The 13,746-nt window shown below is 45.8% G+C and overlaps 1 protein-coding gene across 3 annotated transcripts in view; it reads left to right on the plus strand.

Annotated features, from left to right (window-relative positions):
- Window positions 1-13,746, plus strand: part of PAXIP1 (PAX interacting protein 1) — a 50,532-nt gene that overhangs the window by 10,729 nt on the left and 26,057 nt on the right. The window contains exons 2-5 of one of the 3 annotated variants that reach the window (XM_087860658.1): window positions 90-153; window positions 4,434-4,596; window positions 7,190-7,303; window positions 11,930-12,565. In XM_087860658.1, coding sequence (XP_087716784.1) covers window positions 4,588-4,596; window positions 7,190-7,303; window positions 11,930-12,565 — 759 coding nt within the window. In that variant the 5' untranslated portion in view covers window positions 90-153; window positions 4,434-4,587. The remainder of the gene's footprint in view (window positions 1-89; window positions 154-4,433; window positions 4,597-7,189; window positions 7,304-11,929; window positions 12,566-13,746) is intronic. The other 2 variants (XM_087860656.1, XM_087860657.1) reach the window with 2 other exon arrangements.

The raw sequence follows: 13,746 nt of genomic DNA on the forward strand, positions 1-13,746 counted from the left end.
GGTCATGTTCAAACGGGCAGATAGGATGTCTTAGGGAAATGCAGGTGCACTAATCTCATTTAATTGGAATCTTAATAACTATCAAACAGAGTAAATGGTTTTTCTCCAGAGTCATGTCAGATTTTTTTTGGAATCACTGCCTGCCTCTCCCAGGTAAGCATGATTACCGCCTGTCGGTGGTATTCACACGTAATAGTTCTGAGTTTTTATAAGATTGGATTTATGACCTATTGATAAACCAGTTTTAAAGAAGCTCTTTACTAAGTAACTGTATTCAGTGTGACCTTATGACACATTTATAATTACTTAAATATTCATGCTTAGTTTTAAGGTATCAAGTTTTAATGGGTGGAAATGATCTTTCTAAAGAATTACAAAGATACAGAGTTCGAATATGAAAGACTAGTAAAAATGAAATTATTTAAGATGACAAAAATTCAGTCATAAAGGCAAAGAATTTTTTTAATAAAGGTTCAGATTAATAAGAAAAATAAAATCTCAGTAGATAAGGCAGAGAAATGAACTCAACTTTTTATGAAGAGGAATTACAAATAACAAGTGTGATAAAACATTCGACACACTTTAATACCCAAGACGTGAATGTTTTCATAGCACTGAGATGAGACTGTCCGCTCTCGAGTTTGTGACCGAGTTTTGGGTGCTGACACTCTTGCAGACAGGCTCCCCCTCCCTGGCGGTGGGAGTGTACATCGGTGCGGCTGTTTTCTACAAAAAAAAAAAAGTTGTCGAATCAAGAGCCCTAAAATACTCTTTTTATTCTCCCCTGCAGTTCTCTTCTGTTTAGAAATTTGTCCCGAACTGGTAGAAATAAGGGCAGATTGATGGGTAAAGGTGTCAGCAGAGCACTATGTAGAATGGGGTAAAATTGGAAAAAAATGAGATCATCCTGCGTTTGGAAATGGTTCAGAAACCTGTTCTGTGCATTTACATGATAGCCTAACTACGGAGCCAGGTTTGAATTATGCTTTATGAAAATATGGAAAGAGATGGGGAAAGTCTTTCCATGGGGAAAAAAGGCAGGCCATTAACAGTATGTGCTGTGTTACAGTAACCAAGTAAAATATATGAGAAATATCCAAAAGGAGAGACCAAAATGTCACCAGTGAGGAATTCTAAGTAGTGGGAAAGTGAATATTCAGTATTTTTAATTGTATTTGTCCCCTGCACTGCCAACTAGAAAACCCTCAAACTTTAAAAAACCATTATAACAAATTCACTGGGTGTTGTTTGAACTCACTTGACAGTTGCATAGGGCGGTGTGTTTAGCATGAGGACAGGAAAGGGTGCGTCCACAGGCTGCCTGGCCACAGGCCCTCGCGGACCTGCTCCCATCGGGACCCTGGCGAGGAGCAGCGTGGCCCTGTCCCTGTGGCAGCCTTGAGGAAAGGGCCTGTTGGAGGCATTAGGGGAGCTGGGAGTCCTGAAGCCAGGAGACGCTCTCGTGCCAGCGGCCTCCCTGTCTCCATTCCCTGGCTACACAGTAGGCAAGTTCAGGGAGGGTTGCTTTGTTTTTGTTTGTATCTCTGTAAATTCTTGAAGTTCTTTAAGATTATAAAATTCTTTTTGTTTTTGCTACATTCATTTAATAGGGATCCTTGAAATCTTGGCTCTTTTTTCCTCTTTTAAGAACAGGAATTTTGTTGATATTTGTATTTTTCAATGTTTTTCACATCTGTGCTATAAACGTATATAACGATAATGATTTTCGAAGTTGGCCAAAGTGAAAACCTTTTAATGATGGTGCTGTGGCTCTATGTGCCTTTCCTTGGTCCCTTATACTTCTCTGTATGTTCCAAACGTACAATAAATATCAGAAAGGTTTTAAACATGAAGACATTATTATTCCTTAATGTGTAAACACGATGTCTTTTGGCTAAAATGTGAATTTTGCATTTCATTATATTTTCATTTACTGGATGTGTGGGTTCAGAGGTTTGGACCCCACTATCTGGAGGGTGCAAGTTGAAGGGGAGGAGAGAGGAAGAAGCTGGGGCGGGGGTCCTGAGGTATTTTCAGGGACTGAGGTCACAGTGACATGGTATTTAGCAGACCTGACTTGGGGAAATAAGAAAATCAAAAATAAACGTGAGTATAAGATGATTTCAGGGTTTTAAATTTGGTAATTAGACGTCATTAAATATTAACTGAGTTTAACATTAGAGAACACTTTCAGTCTTAGAAAAAAACCAATAGTTATATTTAACAAAGGTTTTAATAAATGTACCGGATTATTATTTAAGACACATACTGTAAAGGTTATGGTACACACACCATCTGCTGTGTGCTGTGCGAAATCCGGTGGCCCCGATGCCAGTGTGTGAGTCTGCAAGAGCAGGCCCGAGGTGGATGGCAGAGTCTGGGAAGCCCGTGGGGAGGGGAGATGTCAGACCTGAGGGGCCTGAAAGAGTGGGCAGAGTTAGAGCATGAAGGCGGGGTGTGCTTGTGTAGAGCCACATGGAAGGGGAGGAAGGGTGCCAGGGAACAAAGGCTTGTTCTCGCGGTGCAGGGGGGCGGGTGGTGGGGAACATGGGGACTGAAACCAGGTGTTGGGGTTTGAGCTCCCTAAAGTAGCCAGTAGGATGCTTCTTTTCTTTTTTCTTATATATTTAAATTTGCATTACACATACTTATATTAGGACATTTAGAAAACACAGAAAAGCAAACAAAATTAAAATCCTTGCAGTCCTGTAGGTACTGGTCTGGGAGCAGTAGCAGGACCGGCGGGGTAGGGATGGGAGTTTGGGTAGGAGGGAGGGGCGTGGCCTTGGACTCGAGGTAGAGGTTTGGATTCAGGATGTTGCCGTGCACACGAGGCCCAGACAGGAAGCAGCAGGACTTGGTGACTTGGGCATACTTGGGACGGACAAGGAGAAGGCAGTGCTCACAGTCCTGCATCAAGTCCTGCAGGAGCTGCCTCCACGGTGACTCATGAGTCAGAGGTGATGTCCTCCATCAGACCAGGAGTCTGGGGGGAAGTGCTGGCCAGCATCCCTGCTGGAGATGGGCAGCGGGAGCCTGGCTAGCCACACAGTGAAGATGGTGACCTCGGCTTGAAACATGTTAGCTTGGGGTGTGGATCAGCTACCCCACTGGGGGGCCGTGGAGACGTGGCATGAAGGGCAGAGCATTAGCTTCTTGTAGAAGGTAGAAAGACATGTAACCAGGAAGAGAGCTTTGGGTAGCGTGCGGTGAAGGAGAGTTGGCAAGAAGAGAGACTGGAGCATAAATAGAGGTAGTGGAGGAGTGGGGTATTGTTTTTAGAAGCCAAGGATGAAATCAGATGCAACTGGTTTCTATTGCTGGACAAGAGCAGCACCCCAGGTAAAGGTGTGGGGCCCTAATTTGTGGCAGGTAGTTGTGCATGGCTTCCTGTGTCCCCTCAGTCCTGCTTGTGACCCGGGAGAGGAGGAGGGCAAGGATGCTGGACAGGGACCCAGGACTGCTGATTGGCCTGGTGGCCATCATGCAGCCTTCGGGGTCCATGTGGATCTCCGGTCTGGGGTTGAGAAGATGCAGATGTAGTCAGCAGGGGGGGGAGGGGGAGAATGGGGGCCCACGGAAAAGGTACCAGTTAGGTGGTAGAGAGCACAGACAGAGGCGAGCAGGCGTCCTTTGTCCTGTGGTCTGGGAAGGGGCCCAGCCCGTAGAGTTTTATCTAGGTGCGAAACTCATTGTGGGCAGTGGCTGGGTCTGTGGTAGACAGAAAAATGACAGTGTCTTTATATCCTTTTAGCAAATTCATTAGGTAATAAAAATTGGAATCCAGGATCAGAATGATCTTTATGGATCACTTAGTACACCATTCATCACTGAGGATGATGAATTGGAATCCCCAATGTGTCCTGGGATCACATGATAAAAAGCGGTGCTTTTGAGCTCATGAAGATTGATCGGATGAGGATGGACAAAATTCTACTTGATAGTTTTTCATGTGCCCAAACCCTGGTTAAGAAAAGTGTACTGGGGACACTCATATTTTGTGGTTGCTAAAAAGTGTTAATGTCAGTTTTAAGATGTATTAACAGACAACATGCACAGTGTGCGACTAAGGGACTTTGGTGCAACAGATACCTGATGAGTACTTCTTCCGTGACCGGAGCAATGCCGAGGGTACAGATCAGTTCAGATAGGTTGTCTTCCCCTCAGTAAACGTCTGTTCTTGCAGGGGAGACAGACCCGTGAGCACACGGCACGTTGCGGTGCACACAAAGGAACAAGGGGGTGTGAGTGTGGACACGGTGCCAGGAGGAAGCCATCGCAGTGGTCAGTCTGTGTCACGCAGATCTGTTTGGGTGCCTGCACCTTTCTCTGAACACCAGAGCGCTCGCACGCACACACCAGGCAGGACCCGCCTTTACGACAGGACTGTTTGCTTGGTGGCTCTCAGTGACCTTCTGTCTTTTCCCCGTCAGGGTGTTGATACAAGCTGGAGCTCTTTGTTGGAGTCTTCCAGAGCTCTCCCAGGGAGAGGTAGGGAAGGGAGCTTGTGCCGGCAGAAGCTGAGAAGCACAGACACCATCTGCCTTCTCCTGACCCGGTATTGATGCAGGCGGGGGCCCCGTTGTAATGTGCTGGGTAGGTTTCGGGGGACAGGTCAAGAGTCTGATGGAGAGCCTGGCCAGGGTCATAATTTAAATCTTGAAGACTAAAAATAAAAGCCCTTTCCATTCTGTATCTCAATCAACAAATATTTCTTGACTGCCTACCCATGTGCCTCGCACTGTACTAGGTTCTGTGAGAGAGATCAAAGAAGTTAAAGATGTAATTCTTAGTGAGACCCCCATCTTTAATCAGGACGACTGTAGTTTTTAATCAAAGTGGCACAGGACACATTCAGGGGGCTAGAGCCAAGGAGTGTCCTGCTTGTGTGAGACCTCCCGTGAAGGGCGGGTGTTCCTGATTGGTATGAAGGAGGCATTTATTCAGTGGGGGCCGTGGATGAGGTGACCGTCCTCTGCTCCGCATTCTTCGAGAATAGTGGAGTGGGGAGGGTAAGCCTGAAGTTAACGGAGCGTGACCAGCCCCTAGATGCTTGCATAGCTCGCTGTTGGGAGTCCAGGGGCAGTGGTAGCGGAGCGGGAGTCGAGGGTGGGGAAGGCATGGAGCCAGCGCGTCCCGCAAACGTGGCTGTGGTTTGAGACGCGGGTGTGGGCGCAGCACTAGGGGGCTGGCCCCCACACGGTCAGATGGCCAGGACGGCCCGACTCACTGCTGAAGCAGTTGGGTCTGGTCTTCAGGTATCGAGGTGTTTGTTAGCCAAGGTGACGAGATGTGTAGTTTACGAAGATTGCTTTCTTTAAAAAAAAAAACAAACTTATCCCCGATTATAAAATTAATGCTCTTGAAAATTTGGAAAATACAGAAAAGTATAAAAATGAAAACAAAAATGTCCCCATAATTCCATCACCACTAGATAACTTAACATTTTGGTGTGGAAAGAGCATTCTGAGTTATTAATTATGCTGATACAGATTCATTAAATGGGCTGGCGTGGATGTTTGAAGTCCTTTAACCTAGACGTGCATCGATGAAGAATCTGGTTCATGGACGTTCTCCAGGTTGACAGGAGCTAGTTTTGGAGACCGTGTATCTGTTCCGGGTCTCCCTTTCTCCCAACCGATGTTCTTTCCACAGCAATACACTTCTCCCTGTTGGGATGCAGGCCTGTACCGCAGGCTGGGGAGGGCCGCGGACTAGGCTCGCTGCGGTCAGTTGGCCAGGGCTGCGCGTAACTGACGAGTAGCCCGGGCTCTCCAAAGAGGGCATATTGAAGTTATGTTCCTTTAATTTCGTTTTTAATAAAGATGATACAACAATTTATTGGAGTAGTCCGTATTATCATGTAATTAAATCTCACCTCTCCAGACGCTGTGGGAGATAAATGTTTTTGTGAAAGCCTCTAGTTAAAAGTAACAATTTTCTGATCCAGTCTCTGAAATGTGACAGTGACTAAAAGAGATATAAAATAGTGATTTTTCAAGGTGATTTTATAAAATTAATGTGTTCTTATTAGTAGTCACAGTAGTGTGGAATGTAAAATAATTTCTAGAAACATTTGTGAACTGGATGAAAGTAGATGTAAAACGTTAGAGTTCTGGCGAGCTGAGTAACGGCAGGTTTTAAAAACATGCTGTTTGTAATATTTACAGAATTAACTCGAGACTGTTCAAAATTCTTAACAACCATAACCCTCAATGTATAATAAATTATCCAGGAAAAAAATTGACTTCGTTAAATGATTACCTTAGAATTAATTAACACACATTTACTTTTCTTGTTTCTTTTGTCTTTTAGACTCTAAAATTTTATTTTTTAGAAGTTGTTTTTGGTAGTAAGTGCCCTTAGAGAAGGACAGGACAGGGAAATGCAGGTGGGCCTGGGTTTAGGCAGACCTGGGCTTTAGAGCCAGCCTTTCTGCTGAGTAGCTGTAATTTTTGTAAGTTTGTTTCCTGATCTGTACAGTGGGTCTGATGATTCCGACTTTGCGTGGCGGTCGTCAGAATCAGGGATTTTACGGAGCACTTGGCACAGTTCCTGGCACATAGGAGGCAGGCAATAAATGGTCCTGTTTCTGTTCTAGTGGAAGGAAGCCTCTTCCAACACGAGCCACTTGATGTGGAGTTGACCTCGTCACTTACGCGAGCATAACAGTTATTCCTTGTATGCTTGCCTTATTTCCTTTCACGCGTTAAGTAATATTTACGTTTTTCCCTGAGCTTACAAATAACGTGTTTTTATCTTTTTATTTTATTCATTTCTTAATTAGTATTTATCTACTAATGATTAAGGAGTTCTGTAATGATTTTGATACTGCTGTTGTATTTAAACGTTTTAGAACATGACACTTGTAAGATGGAATGATGTACTGGTTCCTTCTGCTTCTTTTCCCCATCACTTTTGTTGAAATAATCCTCCATTCATTTTTTGGAGTGTTATGGATATGTTTTTTTATTCTTTTGGTGACAAGGCAAAAAGATGTCTATAAAACTATCATGATAGGAATGAAAGTTTTTGTCACGATAAGCAAATGGCTAAGCTCATCTATTTTCCCCACTAATACCCTTAAGTTTATTTCATCTAAGTTGATGCAGCAGAATTGTTACGATGTTAACAGTGTATTTTCACGCTAACCTTGCCTGGATTGACTCGTGTGTCTCCCATCTGGCAGGTGTCATCTGACGACAGGAGTGCCTTGTGGGCTCTGCTCACTTTCTACGGGGGGCAGTGCCAGCTACAGCTCGACAGGAGGTGCACGCACCTGGTCGTCCCAGAGCCGAAGGGGGTAAGCGCTGCGCGCACCTGGCCCTCTCCGCACTCAGCCGTCACGTGTTGTTGCTGCTGTCTTTTAAATGACTGGTTAGATTCCATTTGCAGAAGCTGAGACCCGGCTTCCTTCCACCGAGGTTGTGAAAGGATTATCATTTTGATGCTGAGCCAGATGGGACCTCTGTATATAAAGTAATGGGGGGTTATTTTATGGAGAAAATGAGAGTTTTTTGAATCCCTTGAATTTCCTTTCAAATCCAGTAAAACCTCAGTTCATTTTTATTTGTGAAAATATGTAATTCTAGTCATCTTCACAGTTTTTAAAAAGGCCTTGTACTGAGGATAACTGTGTAAACATGTATTTGGTGAAGTTTCCAAGACCGTTTCCTTTTTAATAATCTAGAATATATAGAAGCACATTTATCTTGATAATGACAGGGCTCCTGGATCTCAGCGCTGGTGGGGTCAAGGCTTTTGGTTCCCCAGGTGGGGTCCCCAGGTCAGCGGCATCAGCCTTGTCCTGTGGATTTGTTAGAAATGCAAACTCGAGGGCCGCTGCAGACCCCGTAAATCAGAACCCGGTGAGGGCGGACGGGGAGCGCAGTCATCTGTGCTGGGCCCTCCCGGTGACTCAGTTGCACAGGAGAGTTTGCGAATCCCCGCTCTCGGGAAACCAAACTCTGGGAGTCCCATCAGCAGTTATTCATAACTTTGAGAGTCAAGGACAGTATATTTATGGTGAGTTAATTTTCCACGCATTGGTATCTCCTCTATTTTTTCTTAACTGCCTTCAGTCTACGTCAGCGCTGTTATCCTGTTTTCCACACGGGTGTGCTGAGTGGCGTGCGAGGAGAAAGGCATGTGCGCAGTCCTTGGCCAGGGCACCACTGCCCGGTGGTTGGCTTGGGGCTGACGTGCACCTGCCCTGCCGAGCAGACCCCTTTCACAGGGGCTTTGAGACGGAGCAGAGCTGGTCCGCAGGTGTGTGCCGTGCACCACCCAGGTTTCCTGACGACAGATTTTGAGCCAGTGGGTGTGGTAGTTAGTGTAGTAAGCCCCACAATCCAAGAAGACAGGTCTTCTGTGAAAATTGAAGATTTGAATCTTAAAATCTATTTGAGTAAGAACTATTTTGCATAACCGTTTAAGAGAAATATAGTATGCTTTGATTATACTATTTTATGTTAATGTTTTATAATTTATGGCTAAAGTCATTTGATTTTAGGTGGTAGTTTGAAAGGAAACAAAGTCTTTATAGCTTTTGTAGGGATGAGCAATACTTCTGAAGAGCCAAATGGTAATTTAAGAGGAAGTATGTGAGTGGGGTCGGTTTGTCAAGCAGACCAGCTGATTGCACACAAAAATCAGTGGCATCTCTTTAAATCCTTTTTTATTTTTTAATGAACAAAGCAAATGTTTAAATGGCATAGTGAAACTACCTTTCACATCTTGAATTTTCAAAAATGGTCAGTTAGTGGAGAAGAGTGGAGTGATTTAGTAACAAAATCCACAGGACAAAGTACGCTTGTTCCGTACTGGGAAAGGCTGGTTCACAGCTGCTACAGGCTCCTGTGTGTGAGTGCGTCTGCCATGGCGGAACTGTGCCAGCGCCCCCCCCCCCCCCCCCCCCCCCGGCTGACCATGGCCCTGACCCCGTCAGGCCTCACTGCTGGCGCCTGAATCCGCCACATTGAATAACTTGTAATTTTGAGGAGTCAAGAATTAGATTGACTTAGCTGGTAAATTAGTCCCGGCAAAGGCATTCGACATTGCTTTGCTCTTGGGTCACCTTGGTGTAAAAGCAGTTACTGTCTTTCAGTGACAAAAACCACTCGTTGGTGAGAAGGGAGAGACAACCTGAGTGAAATACACCACGTTTGCCTTGAGTGTTGTGCGCGGGTTTGTATAGGAAGCAGGCAGGTCATTCCTGACCTGCGCAGGGCCCGCACGCCGTGCAGACGAAGAACCCAGGGCTGCCGCGGTGGATCCCAGCGCAAAGCCTGACGTGTTCTCTCTGGTGCCCAAAATGCTCAGCGACTGCACTTCATGGCAGTGGTTTTATTTTTGCTACTTGTTAACAGAATTAAAAAAATTTTTTTCATGTTGTTTCAAGAGACATCTTTCTGCCTTGGAAAATAATATATAAACCGTTATTTGGTCATCTTGTATATTTGTATTATTTTTGTCGTTTATAAAAACTTTGATATCTATCCAGACTTGATGTTTCCTGAGATAGCTTTGTGGCTCTTTGGGGACAGGTAGTCAAGAAATTAAGCCTCTAGTCTGCTATAAAAACTGATCTATATTTACTGTGGTAGGATTGATTTAACATTTCATACTTAAATATTTCAGAATGATTTTTAGAACAAAAAATTAAATTTTAAAAAAAGTTTTGTTAATTTTTATGTTAATTCCTGTTAGTGCACAGTGCTGTGTTCGTTTCGGGTGCGTGGTCCCGTGGTCAGCCCTTGCGCTCGTCACCCAGCGCGGGCCTAGTTTGCAGTGAGTTACGCACGTGGCCGTCTTCATGGGTATCTGCACACAAGTGTGCAAACGCTTCCGTCTTAATGAAAGATGCTACAGTTGGTACATGCTGTAGTTTTATGGAGTTAAGCATTTAGCTGTTCCCACATACTCCTCACATATGTTTAAGATACGCTTGTATCTTAATAAGAAAATCCGTCACTTCAGTCATGGTTTATACACGGTGTAGTTGCAAGGGGTTAAGCATGTGGGGCAGCGGGGTTAGGTGAACCGACATAGTCATATGGAGTTGGTGGCCTAGCCCTTTTGGAGGGGGATGTAGTTACAGATAATGAAGCCTTAAAGTACTTTCCATACTTTTGTACCGGCACCTGGGAATTCATCTACAAACGATTTAGGATATGTGTGTTGAGATTTAACTTTATTTTCTCATAGTAGCAAAACACTGAATATTAGGAACACCTGCAACAACTAAAGGCACCAGAAGTGACTGAGCAGTAATTCGTGACACCAGGGGGTTGCCTGAGTGCACAGACCGCAACACAGCGGCGAGCTTGGGGTAAAATGGACAAGCCGCGGGTGTGAGACGGCGCGACAGCGAGCGTGGAGGCTGTCAGGGTGGAGGTTTATGGGTTAGAGGTGCACGAACGGCGTTGGGGAGGAGGGAGGCCAAGCAGGAGTGCAGAAGGTCGCCCGTTCCTGGAGCTGGGTGATGGGTGCAGGGCATTTATCTCATGGCTGTCTCCAGTCTCGGCTTTGTCGGGAAACGTACAGTAAACGGTGAAGAACCAAAGTGCCAGTGTGAAAGTACACGTATTGACATGCTGGAGGTTGTGCATGAGACGTTCGCGGTGAAAACCCACCATGAAGTGTCTGTGCGCTGTGACAGTACGTGTATGTATACACGTACATGTTCATGACAGATAACGAGTGTTAATCGTGCCTCGTGGGGTCATGATTATACGTCCGTGTTTCTTTTTGCTTCACTTGTCGTTCATGTTGCTCTCCCATGACCAAGTGTTGCTTGTGTTTTAAAAAGGTTCAACGTAGAATATCCTCAGAAGCAACAGAAAGTGAGAACCCGTAGACGTGGGTCGGCCTCCCTCCTTCCTGGGAGGCGGGTCCTGGCTTCGGCCACACACACTGAGAGCGGCCGTCTCTTCGGCACCTCCAGGGCAGCCCTGCTGACTGTTGTCCTAACAGATAGCAAGTGCCACCTTCGGTCCCTTCGACAGGAAACGGAGTTTAGCGTAGGGCCTTAATGACGGGTTTGCCAGAGAACTGCTGTCATCCTGGGCTGTGGGAGCAGGGGTGTGAGATTCTGTTAGTTAAGCGAGCCAGTGACAGTCATTTGTTTTAGACCTCCTGTATCCTATTACCCTTGCTTCCTATTTCCCATTTATTTCTTTCTTCCTTTGGGATTTATTCTGTTCTACACCCTTACCTGCCCGAGAACCCCTGCCTGTGTGCACCCCTTTTCCCTTGGCCGTAGGCTTTGCTCACTGACGTCCCTGCCAGGCCTCACCTTGCAGCGCGGCTTTCCCTGGGTCCTGCGGCTCAGTGGTAGAGCCCTTCTGTAGTCTGATTCCCACATCACTTAGTGGCGGCTTTGCATTTTCTTGCTGGCGTTTACTTTCTCTCCAAAGCTAAGTCGTAAACCTCTTTATTAGGTCAGAGACGTGTTGTGTCCTTTGTGTCCCGGTGGAGTGAGCTCAATAAACTCTAGATGCCTCATTGGGAAAGCCTCCCCATGAGAAGTCGGCCACCCTCCCGTGACTGTGTCTGATGTCCTGAAGGAACCCTGCCCCGCAGTTAACAGCTTTGTACAGGGTGTGAAATAAAAGCTAGACAAGGTGGCCATTATTTATTGCATTATAAGAGAATTTTCCATGGGCTTGCTAGCTCTACTTTTTCCTATAATTCCATTTATAAAAGTTAATTTTTAACAAAGTCTTTTATGACTACTATTGCAGGCGTGAGGCCGTCCTGAGATCATAGATCCATGGTTCATTTTGGCTCTAGTCCTGTATCTGAGAGCAGTTTACGCTTTTCTGCATATGAATTGACAGTTACAGGTCTTAAACTTCTGTTTTTAAATACACGCTTTAAGGAATTTGATAAAATCTACAGCTGTGTGTGTGTGTGTGCTTTCTTGTAGGAGAAATACGAATGTGCCCTAAAGAGAGCAAGTATTAAAATCGTGACTCCTGACTGGGTCCTGGATTGCATATCTGAAAAAACCAAAAAAGATGAAGCATTTTATCATCCTCGACTCATTATTTATGAAGAGGAAGAGGAGGAAGAGGAGGAGGAGGAGGAGGAGGTAGAAAATGAGCAGGATTCCCCAAATGAGGGTAGTACGGATGGAAAATCAAGCCCTGCCAGTTCTCAAGAAGGGTCTCCCTCAGGGGACCAGCAGTTCTCACCCAAATCCAACACTGAAAAATCCAAAGGGGAGTTGATGTTTGACGATTCTTCAGATTCATCGCCTGAAAAACAAGAGAGAAATTTAAACTGGACCCCCGCTGAAGTCCCGCAGTTAGCTGTGGCGAAACGCAGGCTGCCCGCGGGAAAGGAGCCGGGCTTGATCAACTTGTGCGCCAACGTGCCACCCGTCCCGGGCGGCATCTTACCTCCTGAGGTCCGGGGCAACCTCATGGCTTCGGGACAGAGCCTCCAAAGCTCCGAAAGGTCGGAAATGATCGCTGCGTGGAGCCCAGCTGTGCGGACATTGAGAAACATTACTAATAATGCGGACATGCAGCAGATTAGCCGACCGTCCAATGTAGCACACGTAAGTCACGCTTTAAAGAACGGAAATTTAAATAACGGATTTTAGAGTTGTGTCTTACAGTCTGTTTCAGTATAGTCTCTATGCTCTGCTGCTTCAGAACAGTTAACTTACAAGCAGTATTTGTGTGAGGACTTGTTTTACGGTTTTGTGTGCATGCGTGTACGTGCGTGTGTGTGTAGTTCAGTGTCTCTCAAATCCCAGCGGGACACCAGCGATGAGCACGCTTGCCCCTCGAGATGGGTTTCTGCTCTTCCTGAACTTCAAGTTGGCAGTGCAGCCAGGAGAGGCGTGATGTTGACCAGGTGTTCATTACTTGCTTTTAATGAACTTCCTGGTGGATAAATAACATGAATTATTTGTTCCTTACAGAAGCCTTACTCTTAGTTGATAGTTTTATGATTGGAGCTTGTTGATACGGAATGGATTTTAGAATTTTTTTTTTTTTTTTTTTAAAGATTTTATTTATTTATTTGACAGTGAGAGAGCCAGCCAGCGAGAGAGGGAACACAAGCAGGGGGAGTGGGAGAGGAAGAAGCAGGCTCATAGCAGAGGAGCCTGATGTGGGGCTCGATCCCAGAATGCTGAGATCACGCCCTGAGCCGAAGGCAGACGCTTAACCGCTGTGCCACCCAGGCGCCCCTGGATTTTAAAAGTTTTAATAGATAATGTCTTTCAGTTTAAAAGACGGTATTTGAGGTGGCGTATTGGCCGCCGTGTACATTTCTGTAGGTCAGGGAGACAAGGTGGCAGATAAGAAAGACAAGTCTCCCGCCCTCATCTCACGTGGAGACAGACAAATAGGAACAAAAGGGCTTCTGTGGGTCAGAGTGTTTTGAAGACCGTAATGAGGGGGTCATATAATAGCCCTTGGGGGTGGAGGCTATCTAGCCGAGACGATCATGGAGGGCCTCATGAAGGAGGGGGTGTGAAGGACAAAGAGGCCGTGGGAAGAGATGGGAGCAGGGAGTTCAGGCGAAAGGAAGAGCAACCGTGAAGACCCAGATGCAGGTGTGAATTGGCCGTGTTGTGAGGAAAGAAAGGAAAGTGAGACTTGACATAGTGGGGGGAGCTGGAGGCATTTGCAGGGGCCTGTACCCCCCAGCGCCTGTACCGTTCTCCTGAAGGAGCGAGGCCACCTTCTGAGCAAGTTGCTGGGGCTCTAGAATGGGCGACCAAAAATG

This window comes from Ursus americanus, chromosome 3 (genome assembly GCF_024610735.1).
Source record: "Ursus americanus isolate L20-20 chromosome 3, mUrsAme1.1.p, whole genome shotgun sequence".
Classification (NCBI taxonomy): Eukaryota; Metazoa; Chordata; class Mammalia; order Carnivora; family Ursidae; genus Ursus; species Ursus americanus.